Source organism: Kwoniella shandongensis, chromosome 10 (genome assembly GCF_008629635.2).
Source record: "Kwoniella shandongensis chromosome 10, complete sequence".
NCBI lineage: Eukaryota > Fungi > Basidiomycota > Tremellomycetes > Tremellales > Cryptococcaceae > Kwoniella > Kwoniella shandongensis.
The window spans coordinates 450269-461700 of record NC_089296.1 but is presented as its reverse complement, the minus strand read 5'-3'; the positions used below and the strand labels follow the sequence as shown (position 1 = coordinate 461700).

At 49.4% G+C, this 11432-nt stretch overlaps 4 protein-coding genes across 4 annotated transcripts; 3 read left to right on the top strand and 1 right to left on the bottom strand.

The window, feature by feature from the left end:
* Window positions 1-1730: 1730 nt before the first annotated feature.
* On the top strand, window positions 1731-3355 carry CI109_105586 (uncharacterized protein; the record flags this gene model as incomplete). Its single annotated transcript, XM_032003480.1, has 2 exons — window positions 1731-2087; window positions 2150-3355. The coding sequence occupies 2 exons, from the start codon at window positions 1731-1733 to the stop codon at window positions 3353-3355; spliced, it is 1563 nt and encodes a 520-aa protein (XP_031862338.1).
* Window positions 3356-4995: 1640 nt separating this feature from the next.
* On the top strand, window positions 4996-7057 carry CI109_105585 (uncharacterized protein; the record flags this gene model as incomplete). The annotated part of the gene is made up of 5 exons (XM_065967699.1): window positions 4996-5090; window positions 5169-5208; window positions 5288-5453; window positions 5635-6934; window positions 7003-7057. 5 exons carry the CDS (start codon window positions 4996-4998, stop codon window positions 7055-7057), a joined length of 1656 nt encoding a protein of 551 aa, XP_065823771.1.
* Window positions 7058-7303: 246 nt separating this feature from the next.
* On the bottom strand, window positions 7304-8482 carry CI109_105584 (uncharacterized protein; the record flags this gene model as incomplete). Its single annotated transcript, XM_032003478.2, has 3 exons — window positions 7304-7697; window positions 7776-8256; window positions 8338-8482. The coding sequence occupies 3 exons, from the start codon at window positions 8480-8482 to the stop codon at window positions 7304-7306; spliced, it is 1020 nt and encodes a 339-aa protein (XP_031862336.2).
* Window positions 8483-9597: 1115 nt separating this feature from the next.
* CI109_105583 (casein kinase II subunit alpha) lies at window positions 9598-11389 on the top strand (the record flags this gene model as incomplete). Its single annotated transcript, XM_032003477.1, has 9 exons — window positions 9598-9615; window positions 9687-9741; window positions 9820-9896; window positions 10046-10240; window positions 10390-10548; window positions 10616-10780; window positions 10842-10936; window positions 11075-11277; window positions 11343-11389. 9 exons carry the CDS (start codon window positions 9598-9600, stop codon window positions 11387-11389), a joined length of 1014 nt encoding a protein of 337 aa, XP_031862335.1.
* Between the last annotated feature and the right edge of the window lie 43 nt (window positions 11390-11432).

Sequence of the window (11432 nt, the reverse complement as noted above, 5' to 3'; positions counted from 1 at the left end):
CAGCGAGTAGTTGTTGGAGCACATTCTTTCGTTCGTTCGTTCGTATTTGGTTAGACTGGTTTCACGCCTGTACGAGAGGATGTTGTGGTGGTGGTCATCTGGTATCAATTCATCATCATAGCCGCCGCCACAATGACCGCCACTACTACGCCACACTCTGTTCGGTCCGTCATCGACTTGACCTCTGCTCCGTCTCTCTTCTTCCTCCAATCATGGCTATGTCGGAGACAGATCGTATGCCTCGCCACAGACATTGTACCTACATGCTATTGAACTATCCGTGCGCCTTCTCGAGTGGTAGATCTGAGACCCATTTTTGTTTCTTCGGACGGAGAAGGGGTTTCTTTGGTCTGATTTTGGCTTGGTGGAGCGATGAGATGTCCGCTTCTTCTGTCAACCTTTCTGGTAACGGTCCATACCATCACGGACACACACAGCATGCAGTACGTTTTTCTTACGTGTTGTGTGCATTGTGGGACGGAGACGCACTCCGCACGGGGGTGCAGGTGCACAGAAGGCTCAACCTTGCTTGCGCCATGTTCGTCCATCCCATTGGGACGAAAAACCTTTGAGTTCAGGGTTCCTGCATTCATTAGCATTCAGGGTAAATTAAAGTGCGAAAGGAGAAAAGGGAAAACAGGAAAACAGAAAGAAGCTCCGAACGAATGAACGAACCTGAATCCAAGGTCCGTTGATCATCTTTGGAGGAGGAGGACAAGACGGGACGACGGTACGGCAGTAGTTGATGATGATGGTCTTGGAGCCTGTAGTCTCTTTTTTTTTTCTGTCGTTGTCTTGCTTGTCTCGCATTGCACCCCTCAGCTGCGATTCGGGACTAGACTGAAAGCTTGTTTTTTCGTCATGGTACCTATTCGATTATAGCTTTGCGCCATGTTCATTTGACTCATCGGTTGAACCGTCTTGTGTAGTAACTTGGTCTTATTAGGTACGACACCAGTAAGTCGTAAGGAAGCAGTTAGCACTAGCCAGTAGGTAGTGAGTAGGATAGTTAGTTGATCAGTCACAACGGATGTGCGACATCTCTTTTCACTTCAACAACATCAACTTGTCCTTGACCATCAACCCGACCTACCAACCTACCGACCACTGTCCTTATCATAATCGACCCAAATCCCATTCCTGCGGGTCAGGACCTCTTCTTCTTCTTTGTTAGGTCAATTCTATAATATAGACACTCTCACCTTTCGATATTCGATATATTCCCCTTTCCTCTTTTCTATCTCACCTCGATACCGAAAACGATACCGACAACTCGTCCTCTCTTCGGTCTTTTGTCTGAATCAAAATACACCAACACACACTCTTTCAAAAGAACGAAAACGGTAGACAAAGCGGAGCAGACGATAATCATCACAGGCTGGACCGAATCGCAACCCAACGCAACTCCAATATAGACGGATAGAGACGAATACTATAACGACACTTTGGTGCTATAGAACGAGGATATTTTGATTCGGACCGACATCGAACAGAGACATAAACAACTGCTCGAGATAAGGTCAGACAGATAGACGGAGAAGGCAGTACCACCTTTTCGGTGTACTTTCGGTGGTGGCTTGTTTATCAAGCCCAGTGTCTATATAGACTAGACCTTTGGACTGTCGTTGAGAGTTTTCTCATCTCATCAATCCAATCCAACACAAGTCAAGCCTTCTCACTTCACACTACAACAACTTCAGCCTTCTCAACTAAAGCCACTTTGATTCAAGATGCCTTCCAACACTTTCGCTACTTCTGGTCGTGACCTTGTCGGCCACCGAATCGACAACGGTCGACTCGAGTTCCTTGCCGTCCTCGGAGTCGGCGCCTACGGTGTCGTCTATCTTGCCGTTGATCTTCACGCTCCGAAACCCGTTTACCTCGCCGTGAAATGTCTGCTCAGAGCCGGACTCGATTCGAGACAACGACATTTCCAACGGCGAGAGATCGCCTTGCACCAACTGGCGAGCAGACATCCCAACGTCGTCACCCTTCACAAGGTGTTCGAGGAAGGCGACTATGTCTTTGTGGTGATGGACTTCTGCGATGAAGGCGATTTGTTTGGTATGATCACAGAGCGACAACGAGTGAGTTCTGACATTCTTCCCTCTTCTGTGTTGGCATGTTGCTAAATTGAATCCTCTTGCAGTATCTCGGCAACGATAACTTGATCAAACGGGTGTTCTTGCAGATTGTCGACGCGGTAGACTACTGCCACCGAATGGGTATCTTCCATCGAGACTTGAAACCGGAAAACATCCTCTGCACTTCAGGAGGCGAGAAGATCTGTATCGCGGATTTCGGTTTAGCCACTTCGGAACGACACTCTACGGACTTTGGATGTGGTTCGACATTCTACCTTTCACCCGAGTGTCAAGGCGGTCTGTTCGAACGGCTCGAATCATACTCCACCGAAACCAACGATGTCTGGTCTCTCGGTGTCATCTTGGTCAACCTCACTTGTGGTCGAAATCCCTGGAGACAAGCTTGTCCTTCCGACGAGACGTTCCGAGCCTACGTTCACAACTCAGACTTCCTTCGAACCATCCTTCCGATCTCACACGCTACCAACCAGATCCTCAAGGGTCTCTTCGCTCTCGAGCCTCAAGATAGAACGAGCCTCAAGGTTCTGCGAGAACAGATCTTGAGGGTAGACAGATTCACCATGACCGACGAGGAACTGAAGACCGCTCACTCTGCTGCCAGAGCAGCAGCTGCGGCCGTTCGACAGCCCGTCACTCCCGTGTGTCCTGCTGTTGAGGTCATTGCTCCCGCTCCTGCTGTTCCCCAGGTCGAGGTTCACATCACCACCGATGGGGATAGCGAAAGCAGCGAAGATCTCGACGAGTTCGCTGCTGGTCATGATCAAGCTCGTGCCAAGGCGTCTGCGAGATTGGCTGTCAACTCCAACTCGTGGTCATCAACATCGACTTCTTCGGCCTTTTCCCGTGCTCAAATAGATAAATCCGTCTTTGCGCAGATCGATTTCTCCCCCGCGTCATCTTCTTCATCACCACAACAAGCGACCATGGACGTCGACCTCGACAACGATACACCTCAATTGATCTCCAACGACGTTGAATATCAGTTACATATGTCTGGTCGAACGGGCAACTCATCCAGATCATCTTCCTCGGGTGATGTCAGTCTTCCCCCTACACCTGACTTTCAACCTATCGACGTCGACAACAAAACGGGAAACGTCCAGGCCATCCCTGTACCTCGGTGGGAATTGGCCATGTCAATAGGAGAGGTAGTCGGCCGAAAAGGACAGCAGAAGAACATCAACAAGGATTTGTTGCATGTTAATTCCCTCAACCCTTCCAGTCCGTTGAGTGGGGAGTTCAGCATCTAATCGGATTGTCTGGAGTGCTGGGCACGAAATTGTATTTGTTCTTCACCTTGGTCTACAGTATCTTATTACAGTTACTATAAATCGTTCTATAATCACCTTCGTTCCTTTGTACGTTATAGATCATCACTCCTTCGTCTTTTATCTCATTTGTTACGGTTTCGCTGCGTCGCGTTTCATCATAGTCAATAGCATTATTTGCATTGCACGACACCCACTTGTATCAAATACTGTACCTCCTATAGATAGATTGTCAGATGAGTATATTGTCACTGTACGATCTGTTGAAATGCATAGCTTCTCTTTTTGCCATCCATCGAATGATGAGTTGACACCCACATTCACATCGACGAACATGTTATTCCCGCCTGTGTCCCGTATACCAAAAACAAGCTTATCACCAAATAACCACATTTTTGTTGCCATGACGTACTTAGGGTGTCATCGGGTATCTCGTGCCTGAATCCCGATAAAACTGGGGTAGTAGCGATGAGACTTCCGTTTCGGCCTTTACTTTTGCGATTTTGGAGCAAGTGCAGTGCAGTGCAGCGGTGCGGTACGGTACTGTACACTTCACCCACGAAGAGGGAAGAGTTAATTAGGATCGGGAAGGGAAGAGACAGAATCACCAGTCACTTTCAGGTTCAGGGAGTTTCATCCAACTTTCCATACTCTTGTCTCCTGCAGCCGTTTCCCTTTCCCTCTCTGAATAGATCCAAAGTGTCTCGAACATGTTACATACTACTCCTTAGTACCACTTAACTACTATCGCTCCGGGAAGCAGCAGGCACACACGGTCAGAAGGGGGCTTCTACTAAACGCCATCCCACCTGTCAGTATTTGTACAATATGAGTATCAGCATGGAATGCACGTTACACAGGAAAAGAGAAGGATGTGGTAAAGGTGGTCTGATCGGTTCTCCGGACTTCTGTGATGTCATGATTGGGCTTTTTCGTATTTACACCACCGTACCGTACCGCACCGTACCAAAACAATAGAGTCCATGCATGTACTTGGCGTAACTGTATATACTGTACGATAAAGTGCAATCTGTCTGTGTGTAACTCGTACAACGACTTCCTCGATCACACACGCACATGCACAGGGCAATACGCCATTTCGCCTCCACGACATAACTTACCCGTGTCTTGTCTCGTCTCGTCTCGTCTCGTCTCATTTCAGTGCGACATCCAACACCGTTCATTCAGTTTCATTCCACCTAATCGACTTTCCGCAACGCGATTTCTCTGACTTGCTCGGAACATCGCAACGACCGTTGACAGGTTCGGCAGGAATAGCGTAACCGCGCTACGCTTTGAAGACGAGGTCCGAGCGCTACTCGTCGTCCAACCCTATCGTCGTTCCTGTTTAAGGATAGAGGGAGGTCACCAGAACTAGAACTGCGGTTAAACAACAATTCGCACAAGTTGATTACATTTCCGTATCGAGGTCATCAATACTCTTCTCGGTCGTACCGTTGGAGATATCGAAGTACTGCAAAGGTCAGTACATGCCCACCGTCACCCAAGCCCTTTGACCGCACAACCTTGCTCGCTCTGCAAGTCGAGTCTGCACGTACTGCCGAAGCACACAACTCAAATTTCTTCCTTTTTGCCAGATGCTTTCCGTCTCCTCTCCTACTATGCTGTTCGCGCTTCTTCTCTCACTCCCTTCCATCCTCGCGTTCTCGTTCAGCACTTCGACACCTACACAATGTGGGAACTTTACAGTCCAGTGGTGAGCAACCCCTTTTGTCCCACTTTCTCGCCCAAGAGAACCGTGTGTTGTTGTGACTTACGTTTCTTCGACATGCAGGTCTGGTGGTAGTCCCCCTTATCATCTTGTCTTAGTCCCCGTAAGTCCCAGCTGCCCACCTGTTCATTCTGCCTAATCTTTCGAAAAAGTACTAACCAGAATGGTAATTTTGGTTGCAGACCATCACAGTCAACTCTGGACATATCGCCAACATCTCGATCCCGACCGATCTTACCAGTCCTTATTCGTACACCTTCACTTTGGATCAACCTGCAGGACTGGAGTTCATGGCGTCGATGTCGGATGCGAGTGGGTGGGGAACGGGTGGTACAACTCCGGTTCTGAGTGAGTTGAAGCTTCGATCGGCTGGATGTAAAGCCTAGGGACCGATTATGCGCCCAAGGTGCCTATGCAAGCTCAAGAGGAGCGACGAAGAGAGGAGGACATGATGAGGGACAACAAGAGGGCTCGAGATATGGTGACACTCCAGGAGCAGTATTGAAGAAGCTAACCCCTCCCCCTTCAGCCGTCGGCTCCTCCTCCGACACATCTTGCCTGCCCAGCTCTCTTAACTACGACTTCTTCTTTTCCATCTCCCCCGACTCGAATCCTGCTTCGTGCAGCACGATGTCAGTCAGCTGGGACGCCAATGCGACTGAGCCGGTTTACCTGTACGGTATGATCCCCCACGGCACAGCGTTCCAGCTGCCCATTGATTACGGACAATCGACGTCTTACGTCTGGAACGTCGACATTGCCCAAGGTACTCAATTCTTGTTGTTGATGGCCGATGCGGGACAATACCAGACTGGTGGATCCACACAGCTTTACACAGTACAGAACGGCGGCACGACCTGCATCAACTCGACCAGTCCGTCAGCGAGCGGTGGTACTGCCACGACGGGCACCTCAAGTGCGGCAAGCAGCACTGCCAGTGTCTCGGGAGTGGGAGGATCGTCCTCTGGTGGTAATCCGTCTAGTTCTGGAGGGTCGAAAAAAACCAATACTGGTGCGATTGCCGGTGGAGCCGTTGGCGGTGTAGCGTTCCTCGTCCTTCTCGCCTTGCTATTGTTCTGCTGTCTCAAACGCAGGACTCGTAACAAGGGATATGCGGCCGACCCAGCTATCAAATCGTACGGCATCGCTGGAGGTGAAAAGGGTCGACGAAGTGGTGGGAACGGTGGCACGAGTGGGAGAAACACTTTGGACCTTGTCAACTCGGATGAACATGTAGAAGCGGGAGTAGGAGCTGGTCTGTTGGCAGGCCAAGAAGGGAGACATGGAGATGGTAACGGAGTGGAGATGAACGGGAACATGTACGAACCCAGTCCTTTCAGATATCCTTCACCACCCAACACTCCTGGCGGACAAACGAACGCGTCACCTGGCATGGTCGCACTCGCCAGCGAGAAGGCGACACAGCGAAGTCATCAAAATCACATGGCGCCGTCTGCACCTTTCGCTGCTGTCCCAGGTGGACGACCTGGTAGCGGCACCTACACTGGAACGGGCACGGGTACGGGAACCGACACTCGACCAAGTATGGATTCTGTCCATTCCACGGCGACGCCACCAGGCGTCATTGCGCCTACGGAGGCTTCCAACCAAGCGACGGTAGGCCACGGTTCAGGACCAGGAAGGATGAGTTCGATTCGCAAGACACCGTCAACACAACAGCTCCCTTCTTCCCCCGCCATGGGTGCTGGTCTGAGACCGTCTCTCGAAGGTGGAGCAGCGGGAAGTGGAGAAGGGAGAAGATTGCCAGAGTTGCCAAGTAGAGAGACGGAGACGAGGTTTGTGCAACATGAGGATGCGGGGGTGATTGTGTGAGTACAAGAGCGATCTGCGCAAGCAGCTGCTAGTGTAGATACTAACGTTTCATCGTTGGTCGTAGCGACTTGCCGCCAAGGTATGATCAATTGCGAACGAGGAATCCAGATCAGGCGTAATTACCTCAAGAACAACATAAGCCTGTTTGGACGGTGTTGGGTTGTGAGGGAGACTGAAGCAGTCATAGGGAGCCAGCACATGGGCTTTGCAGTGTATACATTAACAACTATAATACCAATCAAAGGCGGTAGGCATCAGGAGTCGAAGTAGAGAATACACACGAGATTCATACTGTAGATACACATGTACATGATGCTACGGACAATTTGCTTTGCTTCGACTTATTGCTACATTGATTTCCTTTCTTACATCTTCACCTGATAACCGATCTTGTCCTTCAAGGTCTTCACACTCAAATCCCACAACTTGCTCGCCAGCTCATCCGATTTAGCCTGTTCACTCTCGGTGTCGACCTTGCCATCCGCTTCAGTGAAGTATCTACCCTGAACCTCCTCTTTCCTCTCTGCAACGGCGGGACTCGTTCCTGCCCAAAGAGCTGATTCGGCGCCTTGTTCCTTTGACATGAAAACGAGGTTGGCACCGATCTCGAGGGCTTTGCCTAGAAGACCATATGCCTCTGTCGCGCCCTTTTGTTGTTCGGTAGCGACGGCTCCGGGGTGGACGGAGAGAGCGAGGATGGGGGTGGAGGATGTAAGGGGGGGGAGATGTCGTCGAGCGAGTTCACGGATGAACAGGAGACTATGCGAAAGAACGAAGTGATCAGTTGTAGCTCGGTTGGTCAAGAGATGTGGAGCTGTTAGGAGCAGTTCCACTCACGCCATCATCTTTGACCTTCCATACAATTTAGTCTCGTCAATCTCTTGACTGACTTCTTCCAAATTATCGAAGTGGACCTCGTTCGGGGATGCTCTATGCAATTCACTGCTCTCGGCAACGATCCTCGTACTGAACTTTTCGATATCGTCTGCTGCTGCACCCTGCTTCTTCGCGCTGGTCTCCTTGAGCAGATCAAGCAAGTTATCGACGAGAACCATAGAAGCGAGATGGTTGACCGCGAAATGGTTGGCGAGACCATCGTTCGTCAAGCCGAATGGGGCGACTCCGATACCTGCGATACAGTAAAGAATGTCGAGTCGAGGTAAAGTGGTAGCTAGCTCTTTGGCGACCGAAATGACGGATCGGAGTGTACCGAGATCGACCTCGTGATGAGTGATGAGTTTAGGAGCATCAGGTGCGACTTTGGAGATGTTGGAGATGGCTTCATCGGCATGAGCCTTGGTAGCAGAGAGGATGTGAACTGTAGCAGAAATAAAAACAAAGACCAGTCAGATTCACGATGTCTTCTTGCGCAAATCGACTCGTGGTTCGCGCTACTCACCCTGACATCCTCTTTGAACCAGAGCAGAGACGGTTGCCTCTCCAATACCTCTCGATCCACCGGTGACCACCGCAATCTTCCCCTTGAGATCGGGCATCTCCTCGATCTTGTATCGGTTCGACATGAGTCCAGCAGGAGCGACCATCTTGACTGATGTTGTGGAGAAGGTCTTCTTGTTATAAGAGAGAGGCGTTGAGGTTTGTGATAATACCGAAGATCGAGATAGGATCTGGATTGAACGTTTGACGGCGGATGTAGGACCTGTACGAAGGATAGGTGTTCTAGTTAGAACACGAAGGGACATGTGGGTGATTGTCTGGGCGAGACGACTTGAAGAACTGTTATAAGGGAGATGAAATAGTCTTGAGAATAGGTTGAATATATATGATATGGAGAAGAGGAAAGTTCACTGGTCTTACTCACGATGGAGAGATGGATTTAATACGTCTTTGGATCGAAAGGAAACAATCAATCAATCGTTGACGACGAAATTCAGGAAATCAAAGACAGACGCGCAAAGGTGTCTTCTGAACAGTTGTGTGGATCGAGAGGATGTAGATCGTATTTTACTATCGTGTTGTATCGTGTCGTAATAGGAACAATGCATATGATGAATTGCTGGAACGGAGCCTCATCCACGTTCATCTGATATGACGACACTGATCTTCCTTCTGCTCTGCACACTACTTGATTCGCATTCGCATATGTCTCATTACCGTGCATACTCAGACAGACAGCTTGGTACAGATCGAGATCCCCGGATATCGCATCGTCATAACAAGCATCCCAATTGAATCGAGCAAAGTTGGACAACCTCCACCTGGTGAGTATGCCACTCTCGGAGATATAAACTCGGTGATATGCTTGTATAAGCAAATCCCACTTGCTTGCCTTTGTTCGTAACCGAGAGACGCGCTTGCTTGCCTAGCACATGGGATACAGTATCGTTGAAGCTCTGATTGACGGTGATGGAACGACTCTGACCGTCAGAGCAGCAGACTTGGTTATAGATCACAACAGCAGCTCTGGATCTCTAACCCGATAACATATTCAGAACTAGTCCTACATCGACATCACACAATTGACATCGCATCCCTTACTTTGGAGAATCAGATAAAGCAAGTCTACACCGGCAGGAACCTCAAATAGAACAGCACCGCCCGAGTGAACAAGGTCGACGTCCCCCCTTTACTCCTTCATTACGCATATCGACCTGCTCCTTACAAACCAACCGAAGAGATCAGCAAACGGATATTCAGAATGAGCGGGAGAAGCGTAGTGCGTCCATTCCTCCCCGTCCATGCGTTTGATGAACTGAGTGTCGCTTACACATTCTCTACCTCCTCCAGGCTAGAGTCTACCCCAATGTCAATGAGAAGCTAGGGCGATCATGGTGGGATTATGGTGAGTGACCATCATTCAACACGCTGTGTAAGCGGGACAGATACGGAGCTAATGCACCATTTCGCTTTCGCTGTACAGACAACCTGGTAGTCCAATGGGGTATTCAGGACAACTATGAGATTGTTCGTAAGGTTGGCCGAGGGAAGTACTCCGAGGTACGTTTGAGCGTTTCGCCGACTCTACGTACACTACCACCTACTGCTACTACGATTGCTGCTGCTGCTGCTGCTGCTGCAGTTGAGCCGCCCTGCACATATGACATGTCGCTGACGAGCAAGCTCGCGTGTCCCTTCCCATCGTTTAGGTCTTCCAATCGATGCACTTGCCTACGAACCAAAAATGTATTGTCAAAGTCCTCAAACCAGTCAAGAAGAAGAAGATCAAGCGTGAAATCAAGATTCTCCAAAATCTCGCTGGAGGACCTAACATTGTCGCTTTGTTGGATGTCGTCCGGGACAATCAATCAAAAACACCTTCTATCGTCACCGAATACGTCAATGTAAGTCCTTCCCTTCAACTTCTCATCCTCCCATACACCTCCTTCCTCACACCTTGATTGACCCATGTCGGGGTAGGTGGAGATGGTTTGGGTGGAAGATTACGTGGAGGAGCCTTCGCTGACTTTGTCGGGAGACATCTGCACATCAGAATACCGAATTTAAAACCCTCTATCCTAAATTCACTGATTTCGACGTCCGATACTATGTCTTTGAATTGCTCAAAGCTCTCGATTTCTGCCATTCAAAGGGTATCATGCACAGAGATGTCAAACCTCATAACGTCATGATCGATCACGAGAAGAGAACAGTGAGCCTGCGAATTCTCGCGTCAGAGTTCGAACGAGAAGAAGCTGACAGAAGGGGTTTTGTTTCAGTTACGGCTCATCGATTGGGGATTAGCAGAATTCTACCACCCCGGAACAGAATACAACGTCCGAGTCGCTTCGAGATATTTCAAAGGACCGGAACTGTTGGTCGATTTCCAGGAATACGATTACAGTTTGGATATGTGGAGTTTGGGTTGTATGTACGCCAGTATGGTGAGTAACAACTGTCTCTTACCCTCTAATGGTTGTGCTGATGGGATGATGTCACCGGTAGATCTTCCGAAAAGAACCGTTCTTCCACGGACATGATAACGCGGATCAGTTGGTGAAGATTGCAAAGGTGTTGGGTACAGATGAGCTGTTCGCATAGTGAGTCTTGTCTAGCTGCATTTTCGCTCCTCACCCGATTCCGCCCGTCCCTATCCTTCCCTTTACTTCCTGATCAAACCCGCCACTACACCTTTCTGGTAACTCCCTTGTCATTCTAGTACTGACCTCGCGGCTCAGTCTCGAGAGATATGACATCGACCTCGATGCCCAATACGACGATATTCTAGGTCGATACCCCCGCAAACCGTGGTCAAGATTCATCACATCTGAAAATCAACGATACATCTCCAACGAGGCCATAGATTTCCTTGACAAGTTGTTGAGATTCGACCATCAGGAGAGATTAACGGCAGAGGAGGGTCAAGAACATGCTTATTTCGGTGAGTGCAGGCCGCTCTCCACGCTGCTCGGAAAGCTTTGAGCTGATGGTGTAATCCTTCTTCAGCACCTGTAAGAGAAGCAGCTGCGAGACAACAGCAACAACAGCAATGAGTCTGAGTCCGTGTACAATTAGCATGAGGTGGACGAAAGACGT